Source organism: Guillardia theta, assembly GCF_000315625.1.
Source record: "Guillardia theta CCMP2712 unplaced genomic scaffold GUITHscaffold_22, whole genome shotgun sequence".
Lineage (NCBI taxonomy): Eukaryota > Cryptophyceae > Pyrenomonadales > Geminigeraceae > Guillardia > Guillardia theta.
Window position 1 is genome coordinate 98952 of NW_005434652.1, and position 19013 is coordinate 117964.

Genomic DNA, 19013 nt, shown 5'->3' on the forward strand with positions numbered 1-19013 from the left:
ATCATCATGTCACTCAGATCAGCTTCTTCTTACTTCTCCTCCATCTCCTCCTCATCATCATCATCACAAGCACTAATGAGCCTCGTGCAAGGCGGCATTAAAACAGCATTACGGACCACATCCCCTCCATTACCCCCGGCCCGGGGCCCGTAGGAAGCAGAAGGGGGAACTAACATGGTCACTGGGGGCTCGACTAGAAAATTTTCATGGCTGAACCAGCGGCGATCCTGCTGGAGCTGGGGACGATGTACTGGAAGGTGAGAGGAGGAGGAGAGGGAGAAGAGATCACGACAAGGAGAAGAAGAGGGGCTGGTGAGCGCAGAGGATGCAGGGAAGAGGGAGAGGGAGAAGAGGAGAATTAGAAGGAAAGCGAAGACAAGTCAGTAGATATGTAGGAGAGTGAGGATACGACAACGAACGAGTGCAAGTCTTCCCTGTTCCTCGAAGGATCCCAGGGGTTGGAAGGAGAGAGTGTAGATGTCTAGAGAGCGAGCGAGCAGTCCTTGTGAGAACATTGCAGGTTGGTTTTGCTGGGGAGTATGTCCCTCGCAAGATTGTTCCGAAGAACATGTTGAGGAGGACAGCAGGTGAGAGGAATCCGAGAAGACGACCCTCACGTGAAGTTGCAGAGCCAGAGAAAGTGGAGAAGGCGCTCAGAAACGTGTTCATCAACATCCTCCTGTGCACTCCACGAGGAAGGAAGGTTGTGTTGTGTGAGAAGGTAACAGAGCAGACCAAGTTTCGAGCTCTCGTGGTCAGGTGTGAACTGTAGTTGACGATAGAGGAGTAGTGGTGACGCCTTGCAGCATCCTGCTGGAGAAGCTTCAGGTTGACTCGGTACAGTTCGTCCCTGCTCTTGTACAGCCTGTCTACGCGTGCTGCCGAGACAATGAACTCTCGGGGTTGATGGTTGATGTGAGTCGCACGAGGAGGGAGAGGGGAAGAGGGAGGAGCAGGGACAGGAGGAAGGAAGGAAGGGGAGGTGGGGGGAAGGGAGCAAGAGCAAGAGCAGGAGCAGGAGCAGGAGCAGGAGCAGGAGCAGGAGCAGGAGCAGGAGCAGGAAGAAGGGGAGGAGGAGGGTCTCAACATGATCTTTCACAGGTTGGTTACTCGGAGACTTGTGTGCTCCCTGTCTACCACGGGCATCCTCTCGTGCACGCCATGTCAGTAGCAGATGTTGGAACGCGGACTGTGCATGAATGTCTGGCGGCCCTGGCGGGTGAGAAGGAGCTTGTTCAGTGGCAGTCACCGGCTCCCGAAGACGCGATCCTGGACCATGTGGATGCGCACAGACAAGCAGAGGACATGGACGATGTTGTCGTACGAAGTTGCTCTCTCCACCCTGATGACGAGGTGCGAAGTGGTAGAGGAGGAAGCGTGTCTGTCTAACAGCTTCCAGCTCGAAACCATCCATGTGCTCGTTGGGCAGGGTCACCGAGTGATGGTCGGTCAGTTCGCGCGAACTAGTGAGCTGCTGATGGGCATCTGCTGGGGTTGGGTCAGTGCTGACGATGCTCTGACAGATGTTTGTAATGTCCTGTTTGGCATGAGCTGCGGCAAGTTTGTCGGTTGGCACGCCTTCACCTCTCTTTTGCTGCTCTTGCTCTTGTTTTCTCGCTCTTCTCTTCCTCTCCTCCTTAACGGTTTCCCCCTCTCCTGCTCACCTGGCATGCAGGAGACAGCGAGCTGAGTGCCGCCAAGCTTGTCCTCGACAGCCTGAGCAGATGCGAGTTGGATGTTCGAGCTCAGGTGTGATCCAACTGGGAAGGGAAGGGAAGGGAAGGGAAGGAGAAAGGGGAAAGGGGGGGCAGGGAGGGAGGGAGGAGCGAACCAGGCACGGGAGCGGGGGAGGGTGCGGGGGATGTAAAAGCAGGGGATGGGGTGGGCAGGAGGGCGGGAGGGGGAGGAGTGGGTGGGACAATAGAGGAGGGGAAGGTGACAATGATTGCAGGTGAGCAAGAAGGTAGTTCTGGTGGGGGGAGGAAGCATGCTTGAAGGCTTCAAGGTTCGCGCTTGTTCCTCTTCTACCCTCCAGCTGACACTCAGCAGGAGAGGCTCGTCATCGCGTGCAAGCAGCTCTGCGAAGAGGAGAAAAGGCACAAACTTACTCGTCCCCTTGCTTGCTTTTTGTCCAACCATGTGTTCCTCCCGTTTCATCCTCCTACCGCTCTGTCTCCCTTCCTTCTTGCCGCGTCTGACACTGTTCTCTTCTCCCGGTCCCCGAGCACGTCATTCTTCCTGCTCTTACCCTCTCCGTTCATTTGCGCTTCTCCTCCTCCTTCTCCTTCTCCTTCTCCTTCTCCTGCTCCTGCTTCTCCCTCTCCTCCTTCTCCTTCTTCTTCTCCTCCTTCTGCTTCTCCTCCTTCTCCTTCTCCTTCTCCTTCTTCTTCTCTTTCTTCTTCTTCTTTTTCTTGATCATCATCATTGTCATTGTTCTGATTTCATTAGCAGCTATCGACATCTGAGGGTTCTTGTGGAAAGGATGAAAATCTACGGGGCATCGCTGGATGGAGCCCGCAAGCATGCGGTCCCAGCGAACATTCTACAGTGATGATCTCTCCTCCTCCTCCTCCTCCTCCTCCTCCTCCTCCTCCTCCTCCTCCTCCTCCTCTCTCCCTTCCTTTCTTGCCCGCCCTCCCCAACATACCCTCTCACTGATTCCAACCCCCCTTCCTTGCTTCCTTCCTTCCAATCGTTGTCTCTCCTTCCCCCCCCCATCCCCCCCCTCCTAACGGTCTTCAGGTGGATGAGTGCCTCCTTGATCTATGCTGCTCGTGGGGCGCCGCAAGGTGAGCATACAGTCGAGTAATTCTCCTGCCCCTCCTCGCACTCCCCCTCCCCCTCCCACTCCCACTCTTCCTTCCCTCTTCCTGCCCCTCCCCCTGTCCAGTTCTCTTCCTCTTCCCCTCCTGCTCTTCTCAAGTTTAGGTACAGGGATAACGCTAGAGAACTGGCGAGACTCTCGTTCCCTCCCGGACTTCCTTTTCCATCCTGCTCCCAACCTCCATCAGCTGCCCATGGCGACCGGGGTCGACTTATCATGGCGGGATGGCGCGCCATGGCTGCGGTCTGAGGAGAGGAGGACGGTGGTGGGAGATGAAGGGAGCAGATGAATGAGAATGCTGAAATCTTTCTAAACTTCATGCCAGTACTTGACGCCATGGTATCGTTTCACTTTCTCGACTTTGCTCTTGCGGTTCCGTTCCGTCAGATGTTTCCTGTACCTGCAGAAAAAGTTAGACGAGTGCTCTGCTGCTACTGAGGAGAAAGATGGGAGGAGGAGAGAGGAGGTCAGCATGGCGGGAAGAAGGCAGGATGGGTGAGAGGAGATGGTGATCAAGGGGAGGGGAGGAGAATGAGGAAGAAGCTGAGCGAAGAAAATCTTGAAGGGCTGGTGCTGCACCCTCTAGAGAATGAGAGTAGCGGAGGGAAAAACAAGAGGAGATGAGACAGAACATCTTGTGGGAAGAGGTTGAGATGATGAAGAGGAAGAGGAAGAGACGTACTCGTGAATGTTTCTTTTGCGGTACCAAGTCTCGGGGTCCATAATGGTGTCTGAGTCCGGAGGGGAACAAACCTGTCATGGCAGCGAGTAAAGAGCAAACATGACATCTTCACGCTTTACTTCACCTTGTCACCTTTGCAAACATTCTTCTCGTCATCATCGACCTCTCTCAATCCTGATTCTGAATGCATCTGCTGTCCCTCGACGGTCAAGGAGGCAGTGCGAGGTGGTTGATGTTTACCTCATTGTCAAGTTCAGGTACAAGTCTGTGAGGTTGATCATTGCCGTTCACGTAGAAGTACTGCAAGTTGGACTTCCTGTCTGAAGAAGTGAAGGAGTAAGAGGAGAGAGGCGAACAAGGAGGAGATACCTTGCTGCAGAAGCTCTCGAGGGATGGTGCCATGTAGTTCGTTGTTATGCAGGAAAAGATGAGAAAGCTAGAGATCAACTCAACAGGAGTTTTGTTGTAAGGAAAACAATTCTTCACGTTCTTCAGCTGCGCAAGTTCAGCAGGTATTGTTCCGGTCAGCAAATTCTCTTGCAGTATGATCATGCGAAGATTGTGCTGAAGACACGAACTGTTCAGGTAATTCAGCCTCAAGACCTATCAATCCTCACTAGCTCTCCCCAAGCAGCTGGAATCGATCCTTCGAGGAAATTCTCAGCGAGAACGATCTTCTCTCTTTGAAACAACCATCACAAACAACAACGGCTTCTCAAATGATAGTCTTACAGTCTTAGGAGCTTTCTAAGGTCAGGGATTGATCCAGTCTGGAGAAAAACTCACATGTCTGCTGTTGTGACTCAAAGAAGTGCTGCAATACCAACAGGTTGTCAAACAAGATGAGATCTATAAGTCTTCAAGTCAGCTTGCAATCAAAATGACATCAGCCCACCTTTCAATCTCTCTAGTCTTGAAATGTCCATGGGCATGGTTCCGCTGATATTATTCGCGGATAGATCGAGCACCTTCAAACGCACGTCAAAAAACGATGATCAAGTTTCTCATGAGGTCTCAAAGGAATGCTCTCTCTAGAGACATTTCAGACAGCATGAAAGCTCTGGCAGATGACAAGTTTTGACGTCACCTCGAGATTCTCAAAGACGCTGATTCCATCCGGCAAGGCCCCGACGAGGCGATTGTGCGGTAAAACTATCGCGCTCACCGCACTGCTCCCCTCTGCCGTGCAGAATATACCATACCATAGGCAACAGTCAGGGACCTGACGTGCGCTCGTTACCACTCGACTGAGATGAGAAACCCTTGTACAAACCGATGGCTTGATGGCTCCGTTGTGCTGCCAACCAAGATTTCCACCAACTGCCAGATAGATGAGTCCTAGCTCGCTGCATGCTGCTACTCACCCCCCCATGCTAGCCCGATCGAGGAGCCGCTCGATCGGCTGGTCGGCTGCTCGCATGGCCTGCGCGATGGAAATAATCAACCCTTTGCTTCCTTGCTTCATGGCGACAAGACCTTCCCTGTGCTCCACATTTCCAGCCATCTCCATTGGTGCCCACGTAGAGCAGCTCGAGGTACTTCATGTCCTCCCATGAGCATCGCTGCTGTGCCCCCCCGGCGCTCACCAGCAGCAGCATCAACACCAACCCAAGTTTCATCATCGCAATGCTCTAGTAGCTAGTATATGAATTATTCTCTTTATTGACTGAAACTTGAAAGAAGGGCAAACCGGAGCAAACAAAGGAGGGGGAGAAATAGAGCCTACAAACCCGCCTCAAGAAAAAAAATATTTATTGACCGTGAAAAAAAACAGAGCAAAACTTGTCAAACTTTTCAACGGTCTTTCATACAATATATATATATATTATATATCAGTTATATCCTGGGGAGGGGGGGGGGGGGGTGGTGGGGGCGGGGCCGGGCAGCCTGTGACTCAGCGGCGGCACCCTCCCGCCAGGCGGGCCGGCGGCTCACTCAGACGGTCACTTTGCCGCCCCGGCAGTGGTATGAGTGAGACGGCCACGGTACTATGCCATCATGCCAGTGATCAATTCAGTCACGGTCAGAGCCTAAGGCGGGGTCACGGCCGGAAGTTAGCGCACGGTACCGGTGACTCCCCGAGTCCGCGATCCGATCCGATCCGGGCCCGGGAGTCCGCGGCTAGTGTGGCCGCGGCGGTGAGTGAGCCGCTCCGCCGCGAGTCACCGTACTGCGGCCGCAGCCTCGGCGGCCAGCCAATCCTGGGGCCGCCCCGCCCCCAGGCTCGGAGCCGGCGGCCCGGGCGCGGGGCCGGGCCGCGAGGGGGCGGCCCGGCCAGACTCGGGTGACCGAGTCTGCAAGCTTGAATCCGACTGGCATCACGGTGATGTTGATGTTGCACCCGCATGACGTTACGTCAGTAACGGACATGGCAGCATCATGCGAGTAGTCGCAAGAGGCTACGTACGCTGGCGAGGTGTATAATGCTAGAATCGAAGATGTGTACTGGGCGTAGACGTACGTACAACACATTGGTATGATGAAAGCATGAGGCTGGTATAAACCGATACACATGTTTACTCATTGCTGTATTACGGGTTAAGCCTGACCTCGACATATAAGCAACCCATCTTAGACGTTGGCCACGTCATCAGAATGGGATTGCACGAACATTGACGTGTGTTCTCTTACTGCTGTACATAAACAAATCTAGCTTCATTGTTCATCTGTTCTACTCCTAAGTGCACTATCGCTCAGTTGCTGGACTATACCCGCATCAGGTTATAAAAGCCTCGCGTTAAAGGAACAGATGTCGCCATACCGTCTACAATGGCCGCCAATCAATCAGCCTCAGGACTCGATGATTACAGCAGTAACACCCGAGAATATGCAAAGACTTGCCCCAGATATCGAGAACTTTATACAGTTCGAGTTGATAGGGCAATACTATGCATACCTCAACTCTGAAGGGAATCCAGAAAATATGAGAGCCTACTTCGATTGTCATTTTCCCATCAGAGATACTCAATCAGAAGAATTACAGGAAAACATGAGACAGAAAAGGAGAGAATTTGTACGAGAAGCAGATGCTGCTTTGACGCAAATCCTCCACACTGTTTACATGCAATGCCCTGGCAGGATTCAGATTCTGAAAGCCCACATGGAAGAAGAACACAAATCCCCCGAGACACCTACAAAGCTTTGCTTAGCTGGGATCAAGGCATGGACAGACTTTAAAAGACTAGACAAGCCAACCGAAGCAACAAAAGCTGAACAGACCCTTGCCAATCTCAAACTCCGAACTAGAGCAAGCAGTAATCTACAACGGAGACTACCAGAGTTACATCCCCAATGTGGTTAGGACCTTGAAGAAATTTGCTTCACAAGGCAAAGACTGCACTTTCATCTACACCCGTGCTTTCAAAGACGTTATCGACAACCTCAGAGCAATCGACGAAACGGGCGTGCAAGCAGAACTGGGTAGTTGGATAACATCTCAAATCCATCGCAACGCAACGGAAGAAAATTTCTTCTACGAAGGAGAGCCACAGATTGAAGATTTTTTGAAATTCCATCAACATATGATGAACTTCACTACCAGAGGCACCAAACACCCAATACCTATCCTCCAAGCAGGACAAGATAGCTCTGGCAAGAAATCAACAGAAGCACATCATTCAGGTCAGAAACGAAAGGCGAACGCCGTGTTTTCAGCCTCCGTCAAACAAAACAATACACCACAGAAAATCAGGAGACAACAACAAGAAAACTTTACTGGATGCAAAATCTGCAAAGAAAAACGACTTCCAGCAAGGATTTCTCTCAGTCACGCTACCAGCGAGCATGACGCATCTAGGATCGGAGAAAGAGCCACTGGCAATAAAACAGCGCCAACCATGAAGAGGATCACAGGAAGCATTTCAACCGGTTTTCAGACAAGGGCAGGAAGATCCGCAAAATTTACTGCCAAGAGTCATCGCTCGTCGAACCCAAACCGTTCAAACGAGGAGAGCGGGCAGTACCCCAAGTCAAAATACAAGCAAACAGTCAGCATCGACAAGAAGGTCCTCGTGAACCTCACAAAAGCACTGCAAGAAGCCACCTCTACCGACCAAACTGAAACCCAAGAATCAGTTCAAGAATCACCTAGCAGTGATGAAGACGAATCCGATGAACCGTCCTCATCTCGAACACCTCCGAAACGACTGAAAGAAGTCGTAAAAGAGACGTTCCGAGGCACACTAGGACGCAGTTCTAGAAAGAATAAATCTCCCAAGGAGTATCCCTGTTCTAAAAATTATGTTGTATATCAAAGTGATACCAGGTCGAAAACTGAAGAGATCCAACTGCACAAGCTTGATGCAGCTCTGTTCTCAAAAGTTTCAAAACCATGGTACCTTGAATACATCTTTCATATACCCAGACTACTGATCAGGAACACTGATCGGTATCAAGTTTTCCTACACGCGTTAAAAGCGAAAGAACAACAAGAGTCCCTGTACGCTATTGTCGACTCAGGTGCAACTGTAAGCGTACTCTGCAATCCAAGTTGGTTACAGAGATCGTTTACACACAAAACTGAGATCACCGGCGTGGGGGGCAGCAAGATCAATACATCGCTCGGAGGAATTCTAGCAGGAACGATAGCATCAATCGAAGGAAAACGTTTTGCATTTGCAACTATAGCAACAGTAATCAGCGACGAAAATGCTAAAATCAACCTGTTATCCATCTGGCGAATTACAAATAGTGGTCATACAATAATCCACAAAGGTAAACCAGAAGGAGGACTACACGGAATCATTACACTCAACAATGAATTTATACCTTTCTACTTCTGCCCAAGCACCTACCTATGGTACGTCGAAATCCAAAGACCCAACAGGAAGACCAATAAGATAATCTCCAAGCTATCAGCAAAAACCATCTGGGATAAAGACACAATTCTCAGAGAAATTCAAGAAGGCGAAATACCACTCACGGCAACAATCAAGGAGTCAACACATACGACAAATACACAAAGTACATCAAAACGCAGAATCCACCTGATCATCCATGGCGCAAGATTGGAGAGCGTACCTCGTTGGGGGGGAAGCATCCACATCTACCAAGCTGCGATGCAGGGGGAGAGCACAACTTCGGCAACAGCTTTCAAGCCCACGCACATGAAGACCTTTCCTATCAGCATGCGAGATGTACGACCTGAATTAGACACGTCAGAAGAGTCAGACAGTGAAAATGGAGAGACCTTGGACAGTTGCAGCAGCTCCGATGACGAGCTGATGACTACTGACAACACTCCATTAGAACCTACAAGACAATTCACGACGGAAGAGATTCAACAGCAAACCAAGGAGTATCTCAACGACCCAAGATCATTTACAGATTTTGACGACTTTACAAACACAACGATCGAAGAACTTGACGAAAACGACAAGGAATACGAAGAACAATTGAAGAATGACAAATCAGATCTCAAGAATATTTACCTATATTCAACGGGAGAACGCATCAAAGGAACAAGAGCATCAGCGATTCTGCTCAAGTGGCACGTAAGAACCAACCACATCGGCAAGAAATACCTTTTCCAACTGGCAGAAAACATCGAAGGCATGGAGGAATTGAAGAGAATCAATCCAAAGACACCCCTGCCGACATGTCACACATGCCGCAGAGCGAAAACCAAGGCAGCTCCATTACCAAAATTCAGACACAAAAGATCCGATGTCAGATTTCACAGGCTGCATGGGGATATGAGCTCCTATCGAGTCCGCTCGATCGAAGGAGCAAAGTACCTCCAACTCTGGAAAGACGACTTCTCAGGATTCAAGATGCCTGTAGGTTTAGCGAGCAAGAAAGGTTACAGGAAATCGTTACGACTTGTTGTCACGAGATTCAACAATGGGGTCTACCCCAAAGTGATTCGAGTTGACAATGGGAGCGAAATGGTTTCAAAGAAATCACTGAAGATGTACGAGAAGCACAACATCCACCTAGAAAGAAGCGCACCATATGAACATTGGCAAAATGGAAGAGCTGAATCTGGAATCTACTCGTTAGATACAAGGACTAGATTGGCAATCGTACACTCAAACGTTCCGAAAAATCTCTGGCTCAGCGCTATATATTACAACGCAGAGATCGAGAATGCATTCCTTCCTACCAGCAGAAACTCAAACATCAGTTGCTACCAAGCGTTTACAGATCATATCCTAAAGGACAGAAGATTAGATCAAAAGAAAGACAAAAAACTCGAGCCAACAGCAGAAGTTTGCGTGTTTCTTGGACAAAAAACTCGAGCCAACAGCAGAAGTTTGCGTGTTTCTTGGCTTCGCCCACCACCTAGGAATGAAAGGTTATTTGGCAGCATCAACGAAGAAGTATTCCCCTACAGATTTTCTCACCCGGAGGACAGATCTTGGAAAATACCATACGGCGGAACTGATGATTTTGGCGACGACAACGTCATTGTGCTCAAAAGAGCCGGTGAACGATTGATCGAAATGTCAGATACATCAGACGCATCAGATTCAGAATCTGAAGATGCCGGTGGAAACTCCAGCGCCCAACCTGAAGAGAGAAATCGACGACCGTTTACAGATCAACAACATGGCATAGCACACAATGATCCCATGGTGATCCAAGTGAGGCAACAAGCTATTGAAGTTGACAACCATCTCACGAGAACCTGTTCTGAAACATCAGTTGTAAGAGAGAGTGATATCACACAAGACGAACAAGTAGCGGTGGATCCAGGACTATCAGAAAGAGGGCACATGAACCGTGAACTAGCCAGTCTTCAAGTCGAAACCTACAACAGTGGTGAAAAGGATTTTGAGTGGGATAAACTCACCCAAATACCTGAACATCAACTGAGGTCAGGACGAATTGTACAGAAGACGAATGTGGACACACCGACAAGTGATTCAGACCACGAAGACAATGATCTTCCAGCAGGAATTGAAGAGTTCGACAATCAAGACTTCATCAATGCGACACTACTTCCATCAGGAAGCACACTAGAGTTCCTTACGAACCTGGGCATCCCTTATCAAGATCGCACCTTAACGAAGCGACAATACTGTGGAGTACTTGTCGACACATACAATAACCTGGAAGAGAAAATCATGACATGGTCACATGGGCCACCACAACGAAACATGTACAACGAAAATCATTACAACGAAGAAATCGACAGCTTGATGTCTTTTCTTCAAGGATGCAAGAAAGATGAAAGAAGAGAATCAAGGATACAAAAAGCTCAACTATTCTACACAGGCATGTTGTCGGCAACCAGCCATATCGCGTTTGACAATGACGAACCAAGCATCAAAGAAGCTCTCAACAACAACAACCCAGAGAGACACCATTGGATAACAGCAATTCAGTCAGAGGCACGATCATGGAACGGACTAAAAGTATTCGAAGAAGTCGACAACATCCCAGACGGAAGAAAGGCAATCGGATGCAGAATCATCCTTAAAAGGAAAAGAGGACCGAATGGAGAAGTATTGAAATACAAGGCAAGAGCGATCATACAAGGTTACAACGCGGTACAAGGGATCGATTACCTCGACTCCTTCTCAGCGACAGCGAACCCAATTACGATCAGACTCCTTCTGACAATCGCCAGAGCAAACAAATGGCACGTCAGATGTCAAGATATCTCAACTGCATACCTGATGGCACCACTTCCTACAGTTGTATATATCAGGACCCCAAAGGAATTTCAAGAGTTCTGCAACATTAGAGCAGCATACTTGAAGATCCTGAGTTCAGTCTATGGACTTCCTTCATCAGGTCGAAACTTCTGGAAGAAGCTCTGCCAAGACCTACGCGATTTCGGTTTCAAAGCCTGCACGTCAGATGATTGTTTGTTTCTATATCATGACGAGCAAGGGGGAGAGATCATCATCGCGTTAGTAGTCGACGACATCATCCAAGCTAGCAACAGCCAAGCACTATTTGCAAAGTTCGACGACTTCATGATGAACACAAAAGGATACAGCGTAACAACCGACAACGATCTTAGCTTCTATCTGGGAGTCGCGTACAAGAGGGACGAAGCTGGAGACTTCATCAGCAACCAGCAAGCGTACATCGAAAAATGTTTGAAAAGATTCAACCTCGAGGGGATCGACCCTACAGGGAAATTCACCACGCCAATGGATCCCAAGTTCGTGATCGAACCAGAAGACGTTGATCCGCACGCGCCTGAAGACTTAGTCAAAATCTACAGAAGCCAAGTAGCAAGTCTGATATACATAGCAACATGGTCAAGACCAGAAATCAGCTATGCAGTATCATTGCTATCAAGATATCTCACAAGTCCTACGAAGAAACTGTTAATGGCAGTGCACAGAGTATACGCTTATCTCAAGAACACCAAGACACTAGGAATCAGATACACCGACAACGACGACAACGGACACAAGAAAATGGAACTAGTCGCATTCTGCGATAGCTCAGACGCCGATTGCAAGCTCACAAGCAGATCAACCGGTGGATACGTCATTTTCCTCAATGGGACACCAATCTCATGGAAATCAGCAAGACACAACACAGTCTCACTGTCTACCATGGAAAGCGAATACATCCAAAGCACGCTTACAGCTATCGAGATCTTGTACTTGCGAGAGACGCTCGAATTCATGGGATACAAGCAACCTACGACGATATGCTATCAAGACAACGCCGCCTGCATCAAGCTCAGCGAGAATCCCGTCAGCAAGAGCAGATCGAAACACATCAAGAGAAGACACCATTTCATACGACAATGCGTTGCCAACAAGGAGATCACCTTGGAAGCAATTCATACAAGCGAGCAAGTTGCTGATATATTCACAAAACCGCTGCCCGCTGATCAGTTTCTCTATCTAAGAGACCAATTGTTGAACCTCCCTGAAGCAACACGCTATCAAAGGAAAACAAAAAAGTAATTCATACGATGATTACCTTTGGTAATTTTCAAAATGAATAAACTTTTCTCAAACTTGTCTAAGATCCTTCGAAGGACAAAGACACATACGCGAAGTGCTGAGCACCTCTGGACTGTTCTAGTACCAGGGAGTAGCATAGTACAAGCGAAACCATAAGCATGTGGCACAACTTGAGCATCCCTGGGGCATTGCGACTTCAGTGGGTAGTGATAGTTGCTTGCAAACGCAAATGGACATGGGAGAAAGGAGTAAGAGTTTCATAGCACAGCTTCCCCATAGTATATGGGCTGATATGGTGACATGGAAACATGATTGCTAATCAGGGCGATGGCGCGTAACATGATTTCTTTTGAAACATGGAAACGTACTCTTCGTTAACTCACCTCCGTGGGTAACCGGCGTGTAGCAAAATGCTGCATAGCTGCTCTAAACTTCCATTGAAGCTAGTTGATGATGCGAAAAGCTACATCAGGGTTTGGAATTGCTTACCCCACACAATCAGCAGTGTGTGAAAGGCAATCCAACGTCTCGTTACCTCAAAAATGCTACACGCAATTCCTCACGTGCATCCACAAAATGCTACGAAGGAAACGTAAAAGCATGTGGAAACGACGTGTTATGCTCACTGAAAGGCATATGAATGCATGTATGACTTTGGAACCTATGTCATTTGCTGAAACGTACCGGGAACTCACCGTCCTGGACCACATTTGCATTTTGGCTTCCTGCCATTTTCGCATTTTGTTGGTTAGTTCGCGAAGAGTCAAAGGGAGACCCTCATACAGCATCGGAGCCGTTGGGTCGATTCCGGTGTTGCATAAATCAATGCTCTCACGCAGTGACGACACTAAGTTTCGAGCAAGGGGGAGTGATGTTGCACCCGCATGACGTTACGTCAGTAACGGACATGGCAGCATCATGCGAGTAGTCGCAAGAGGCTACGTACGCTGGCGAGGTGTATAATGCTAGAATCGAAGATGTGTACTGGGCGTAGACGTACGTACAACACATTGGTATGATGAAAGCATGAGGCTGGTATAAACCGATACACATGTTTACTCATTGCTGTATTACGGGTTAAGCCTGACCTCGACATATAAGCAACCCATCTTAGACGTTGGCCACGTCATCAGAATGGGATTGCACGAACATTGACGTGTGTTCTCTTACTGCTGTACATAAACAAATCTAGCTTCATTGTTCATCTGTTCTACTCCTAAGTGCACTATCGCTCAGTTGCTGGACTATACCCGCATCAGATGTCATGTACCGTACGGTCGTGATTCATTAAAGTAATGTCAACTTGTCACTAGCCGCGCCTGAGTCTGATCACAGTGAGTCCGATCGGAGATAGAATTTGAAGTACGGTAGCAGATAATCGAACGATCAGAGAAGTCGAGATTGTCGAGAGGAGTAAGCACACCAATCTAGTATTTGTAACATAGAACAGATCAACTACTTCTCAGAGTTTGTAGGCAAGCCGAGCCTCAGTACAGTTTTGTCATCGGACGTGACTCCTCCGAAATCTTAGTGTTATTAGTAAATATACTTCTCTCAGTAACTCAACAAGCCTCTACGAAGCAAGTGTCTGCTAAATTCTAGCATGCGGCGTGTGCGCTCTCGATCTCCTCCTACCATTCAGCTCAAAGTCTTGCTCGCAGCGGTGCTTTCGCTTCTCGCCGACCCTGCACAGTGCTAGACATCACGAATGGCACATCTTCACCCCCCAGAGCACCACTCCATTTGCCCAGAGACTGAGGAACCAGGTTCGCTCTCCTGAACATGTTATGGATAGTGTTGGTCGGGCAGGGCCTCGATGTGCCTTCCACGAACATGTCGAACAATCCATGCTTGAAGCTGAGCGCTTCTTGAGGAACCACCTTGAAGCCAGTCCAACCAGCAAAGTTCTTCTCCTGGCCATGCAGCTGAATAGTTGGCTCCTGGAATGCCAGAGGTTTAATGAGACCTTTGACTGCAGAAATCTGAAGATAGCGCAAGAGGGCCTCTTTCTGCTTCTTGAACTTCGCCGAGAAGCAAAGTTTCAGCTGTCCTTCAAACCTTTCGTGCAGGTCATGGCCAGGAACGACATTGTTCCAAACACTCTTCAACTTTTTCAGCGTCCTTGCCCATCGTTTCTGGCCATCTCTTGCTCTTTGCTGAATTGGGAAAGAGTGGAAGCACTGGCTAGCGAACTCCTGCTGCGCATTTTCTGTAGGATCCATCCTATTTTCAACCAGCTCGTTGGAAGAAATCGTCTCAGATCCGCTTGACTCAATCATTTCTGAAGGAGAAATCAATGATTCAAACTCGAAATGGATTCCTGCCTTCGCTTTGTCCTTGAATTCATCTTCCGTGTTGCAGAACGTATTACACGGCACTCCAGAGCCCCTGCACGATGCACCGTCTTGCAGCTCCCAGGAGCAGATCGTGCTGGGCTGAATGCCATGATGACCATCCTGGATAGCTTGGAAGCACAGAAGGAGGTCCTCACACGGCACCTCCTCCATTCTCATCAACTTCCCTTCCGCCATGCCTCAACGCGCTCAGTTTGTGGGTTCGCTGGGGGAGAGGAGGACGATGTACCACCCCTCGTTCCACCCTGTTTGCTGGGGGTGAGCAAACCCCTCAGCAACTCCAGGTCACGGCTCGCTTCCGAGGTATTCTCAAGGACGGGGTGGAATTTAGTGAGATTAAGCATATAAGGAGGGGTAGGGTACTTGCCGCGGATGACTCAGTAGAGGGAGGTAGTCTTTCTTTGGTGGAAGATTGGGGGGTAGTAGGACGAGGGGGTGGTGGCGATGGGTCGTGGCTTATTATGGGCGTGACGCGCTTTTAAAACTTAGTAAAACATTTATGATTTTACTACATGTCAGACAACCCCTGCACAAGAGCTCCCAGGACCGGGTGTAAAAATGATTCAACAGTTGCGATAGTAGTAAATTCACTACTACCCCAACCCCCCTAACCCCTGCAACGGTGACAATCTGTCACATTTTTATATTTCTTGTTTTATAATAGATACATGCTTTGAATATTTTTTTTTCCCACAGTCGGAAGGCAGGATTTTTTTTTTATTTCAATCCTCCGAACTCAGTGCAAGGATGCCGCACTGCGGCAACGGCCCGGCCGGGCCCCGACCTTTTAAATATTGTATCCGATCTACCCGGGCAACCCCTGGCTGACAGCTAGGACAAAAATTATATGGCGCGCGGGAGGATCGTCGTGTTCGCCGGAGCTGCGATGGCAGCGGCGGCTCTAGGTGGACGAGCATGAGACTGTTGTGATGGATTGAAGTGAAGTGAAGTGAAGTGAAGTGAAATGCGCTTCTGTTTGCGCTCTCCTTGAGGTTTTGAACTTGATGAAAAGCTTCACTGCTATTGTGAAACTGGTTTGCAAACTGGCGAGCAAGTTAGAATAGAGAAAGTCGGAGAGGAAGGGGAGGAGGAAGTTTTCCATGTGGATTCTTGATGTCTTTTTTTATTGCTGACATTGTATCAACGACTTTCAGCAAAGTATCTTTATGATTTCTACATGAAGGGACAAAGGAGGCGCAAGAAGGCGAGAAGAGTGAGAGAATCTTGGCACTTGAAGTGCATTGTGCCGACATATTTGCAGGTCGTGTTTGCACTGACAGGATTCGGCAAGTTTGATAATGTTGAAATCAATCCTACCGACGTCATCGTCAAGAAATTTCCATCATACTTGGAGGAAAATCCCCTTCCCTTCGAAGCTGCAGTCGACCGTTGCCTGGTCATGGAGGTGAAGTTGTTGTCGTTTGTCATCATGGTGATTGATGACTTCTGTTGCTTGTTGCAGGTGTCAGCAGAAGGATGCAAAGAGAGACTCTCTGCCATGCACAAGACATGTTTCCGCGATCACGAGGATTTTCGGGTCTGGTTGCACTTGGGGGTTGCAGCATCCAAGGAAGAGTTTCAACTAGAGCAGGTTGCATGGAATGGTAATGGCATCAGTGAGCTGTGTGATGATAAGAAAGAAGAATATGTGGTGGTGGTGGTGGTGGTGGTGGTGATGATGATGATCATTATGGCGACGACGATGGTGATGGTGATGTTGATGTTGATGTTGATGGTGATGGTGATGGTGCTGATGTTCATGACTATGATCTCGGAATGAAATGATTGAAATGATGATGTTTAATGCCATGATCATGAACACAATGGTGAATACTTCGATGATGATGCGAACGAGGAGGAAAACGATGGGGAAATACGAGAATCAGATGGTTGAGATAGTGAATTTCATTTCATCGCAGAGGCAGATTTCCGTTGTCCTGATGAGAGAGGATGGCAGCCGTCAAAGCAGCCAATTTTTAGGTGATCATTCATCAATGCCTTTTCTCTGTACTCACAATCCATGCATCTTAGCGAGGATGGCCCAATATCACAACAGATGAAGGTTTGTTCGTTTTCACGGTGCTACCTATCTAAGCTTGCTCTACATCAGTCTCTCCTCCCGATTCGAAGGATTTGTTCAGCTCTTCGCAAAAACTTTCGTGTCAAGATTTCTTGTGATCCAGGAATTTTCCGATCTAAAATTTGCATCGTCTGATGTTTTGTGACAGGACGCTTTGTTTGCAATTGGATCTATTACTGCTCATTGCGATCTTGTCGAACAGGTTGACGATTGTTGTTTCCACCCACTTCGCCGCGATTGAAATTCACCAATAGAGGACCCCGAAGGAAGCGACTCCTTGTTCGTGCATGTACCGCCCTTCAGGTCTGTCCTCGCTTACAATCACATCTCTTTCACTCCATTGCTGCAGCTGTATCGAAGAAGGAGAGCAACTCAAATTCATCCACAACCTTATCTGTCAAATTGCCACGAATCTCACGTCTTGATCATCTTTTTACCACATGGTGTTAGCATCCAGATCTACTCTTTGAGAGAGGCTTTATTTTACAGGGATGGTGACCAAGTGTACACTGGTGTAATAAACAACAGTCATCCTGCTCCGACATGTACCTTCTAGTAACTTGCTCCCACCATTCTCGTCACAAGGTAAATGATGAGCTATCCTGACGTCCATAGTTTCTTCGTCACTCGCCGCTGCTGCTGCTGCTGCTGCTGCTGCGGACAGTGAAACTATCAGAAAACCACATATTATTAGCTCATCCGTGTTGCTTTCACCTTGAGTCAACAAGGTGGGAGGTGTACTGCACGTTCTCCTCATCTTTGTACCAGTTTACTGTTGAGCAGATAGCTTCCTGCAAGGGCTAGATTTGCAAGTGAGCGAAATCTGAAAGTGCCATGTTTATCTACCGTTGGCTGCCATTGTAAGATCTTTTTCGCCTTTTCGTTGCTTATTGGTCCGAAGTCAACGGATACCAATTCGGTTTCCAATTCTGCAAGGCGAATAAGAACGACGGAATGACGAATCAAGGAGTGAAGAGTAGGGATTACCAGGATCTTGCTTGCATCCGACTCCCACTGCTTCAGCAACCATGTTCACATACTCTGGAATGGTAGGCTGCCATATAAAGAATAATTGAGCAGATACAAAGAATAGAATAGGCAAAGGACCTTCTCTGTACACGCGATATGAAAGACGTTCTTGAAAACATGGTTTCCTGAGAATATGTGAGGATTCTCAAAAGGATTTCTTTATGAATGCCTTTCAGCAGTAGGAGCAAGACAACTCTGGCTACGTCTGGAGCATAACACAGACTGATCTGATGCACATCTGGACTCACATCAGGAACTGCTCGTGTCCCAATTGTCTCATTTGCCAAAATCGCCTGAACACGATTTATGAACAGTGAGGATGATGGTAGAAAACGAATGGCAGACAAATACCTTCTGTAAGTTCATGAAAGATCCAAGATTGTCGAAGGGACCGATAACATCAGGCAATCTCAAGATGGTGTATCTGTCGAATCTATCGGAATTTTCTTGTAAGCAAAGCTCGCAATCTAGCTTTCCTCCTCCGTATTCATATTGATAATAGTTTCGTTCTTTTGCTTCTCTCTTTGACTTTTTGTTGTTGATTGGAAGAGCATGATCCTCTTCAAGGCCTGACTTCGACTGATAACTTTCAATCTTTGATCGTTCGCATGCCATGAAAACACTATCAGATGATATGAAAACGTAATGTTTGATGCACCCTGAGGCAGACAGAATGTCTTCAATGCCCTTCCGTCGAAAGCAAACAAAGTCGATGACGGCATGCCACTTGACCTTCGGAGACTCTGCAGGAACATCTTCGTCTTCCTTGCCATGTTGCAGAATTCTTCTAAATTTCTTCTGTTCATTCATTCGGTCGCATTTCAACACCTTCACTTGCTGCTGCTGAAACGGGTTTCTTGTCTTCCCTCGATTCAGTACCCAGACGTCAGCGCCCTGTTCGAGCAAAAATGAAACAGTGTGCCGACCCATGAATTGAGTTCCACCTGACAAGACGATGTTACAGACACGAAAAAAGGTCTGCTTCAGAATGTCGAAGACTTCGGAAGCAAGGAAGAAAGGAACAGATCTCGAGATACATAACTAAACTTCTACCCACTTTCTCATCTTCTATCTGCACCGTCGACACATCGTCTCCACCATCCTGCTCCACTCTCCTCCTCCTCCTCCTCCTCCTCCTCCTCCTCCTCCTCCTCCTCCTCCACCA

At 48.2% G+C, this 19013-nt stretch overlaps 6 protein-coding genes across 6 annotated transcripts; 3 read left to right on the top strand and 3 right to left on the bottom strand.

Annotated features, from left to right (window-relative positions):
* Positions 1–206: 206 nt before the first annotated feature.
* Positions 207–1550, top strand: GUITHDRAFT_136754 (hypothetical protein; the record flags this gene model as incomplete). Its single annotated transcript, XM_005835149.1, has 7 exons — positions 207–257; positions 521–587; positions 630–759; positions 807–915; positions 1102–1353; positions 1430–1498; positions 1524–1550. 7 exons carry the CDS (start codon positions 207–209, stop codon positions 1548–1550), a joined length of 705 nt encoding a protein of 234 aa, XP_005835206.1.
* A 1583-nt stretch (positions 1551–3133) lies between these two features.
* On the bottom strand, positions 3134–5128 carry GUITHDRAFT_136755 (hypothetical protein; the record flags this gene model as incomplete). Its single annotated transcript, XM_005835150.1, has 14 exons — positions 3134–3224; positions 3507–3577; positions 3631–3699; positions 3747–3826; positions 3876–3942; positions 3993–4083; positions 4110–4187; positions 4239–4276; positions 4330–4355; positions 4402–4474; positions 4594–4728; positions 4780–4826; positions 4871–4929; positions 4983–5128. The coding sequence occupies 14 exons, from the start codon at positions 5126–5128 to the stop codon at positions 3134–3136; spliced, it is 1071 nt and encodes a 356-aa protein (XP_005835207.1).
* A 6357-nt stretch (positions 5129–11485) lies between these two features.
* Positions 11486–13125, top strand: GUITHDRAFT_151829 (hypothetical protein). The gene is made up of 9 exons (XM_005835151.1): positions 11486–11514; positions 11546–11551; positions 11578–11660; positions 11711–11777; positions 12058–12144; positions 12247–12348; positions 12402–12565; positions 12769–12869; positions 12921–13125. The coding sequence occupies exons 3-7, from the start codon at positions 11612–11614 to the stop codon at positions 12424–12426; spliced, it is 330 nt and encodes a 109-aa protein (XP_005835208.1). The 5' UTR covers positions 11486–11514; positions 11546–11551; positions 11578–11611; the 3' UTR covers positions 12427–12565; positions 12769–12869; positions 12921–13125.
* Positions 13126–14023: 898 nt separating this feature from the next.
* Positions 14024–14916, bottom strand: GUITHDRAFT_105837 (hypothetical protein; the record flags this gene model as incomplete). Its single annotated transcript, XM_005835152.1, has 2 exons — positions 14024–14070; positions 14121–14916. The coding sequence occupies 2 exons, from the start codon at positions 14914–14916 to the stop codon at positions 14024–14026; spliced, it is 843 nt and encodes a 280-aa protein (XP_005835209.1).
* Positions 14917–15586: 670 nt separating this feature from the next.
* Positions 15587–17244, top strand: GUITHDRAFT_136757 (hypothetical protein; the record flags this gene model as incomplete). The annotated part of the gene is made up of 7 exons (XM_005835153.1): positions 15587–15644; positions 15894–15952; positions 16001–16144; positions 16202–16343; positions 16968–17021; positions 17074–17122; positions 17169–17244. The coding sequence occupies 7 exons, from the start codon at positions 15587–15589 to the stop codon at positions 17242–17244; spliced, it is 582 nt and encodes a 193-aa protein (XP_005835210.1).
* A 285-nt stretch (positions 17245–17529) lies between these two features.
* On the bottom strand, positions 17530–18658 carry GUITHDRAFT_105839 (hypothetical protein; the record flags this gene model as incomplete). The annotated part of the gene is made up of 5 exons (XM_005835154.1): positions 17530–17619; positions 17666–17748; positions 17807–17873; positions 18097–18141; positions 18200–18658. The coding sequence occupies 5 exons, from the start codon at positions 18656–18658 to the stop codon at positions 17530–17532; spliced, it is 744 nt and encodes a 247-aa protein (XP_005835211.1).
* Positions 18659–19013: the final 355 nt, after the last annotated feature.

Excerpts from the sequence above, each read along its gene's own strand:
- GUITHDRAFT_151829 (XM_005835151.1), top strand. The coding sequence starts at position 11,612 with ATGGATCCCAAGTTCGTGATCGAACCAGAAGACGTTGATCCGCACGCG. Across the intron at positions 11,661-11,710 it reads AGACGTTGATCCGCACGCGC|ATAGCAACATGGTCAAGACC; the intron begins CTGAAGACTTAG and ends AGTCTGATATAC. Across the intron at positions 12,145-12,246 it reads TGCTATCAAGACAACGCCGC|CTTGGAAGCAATTCATACAA; the intron begins CTGCATCAAGCT and ends CAAGGAGATCAC.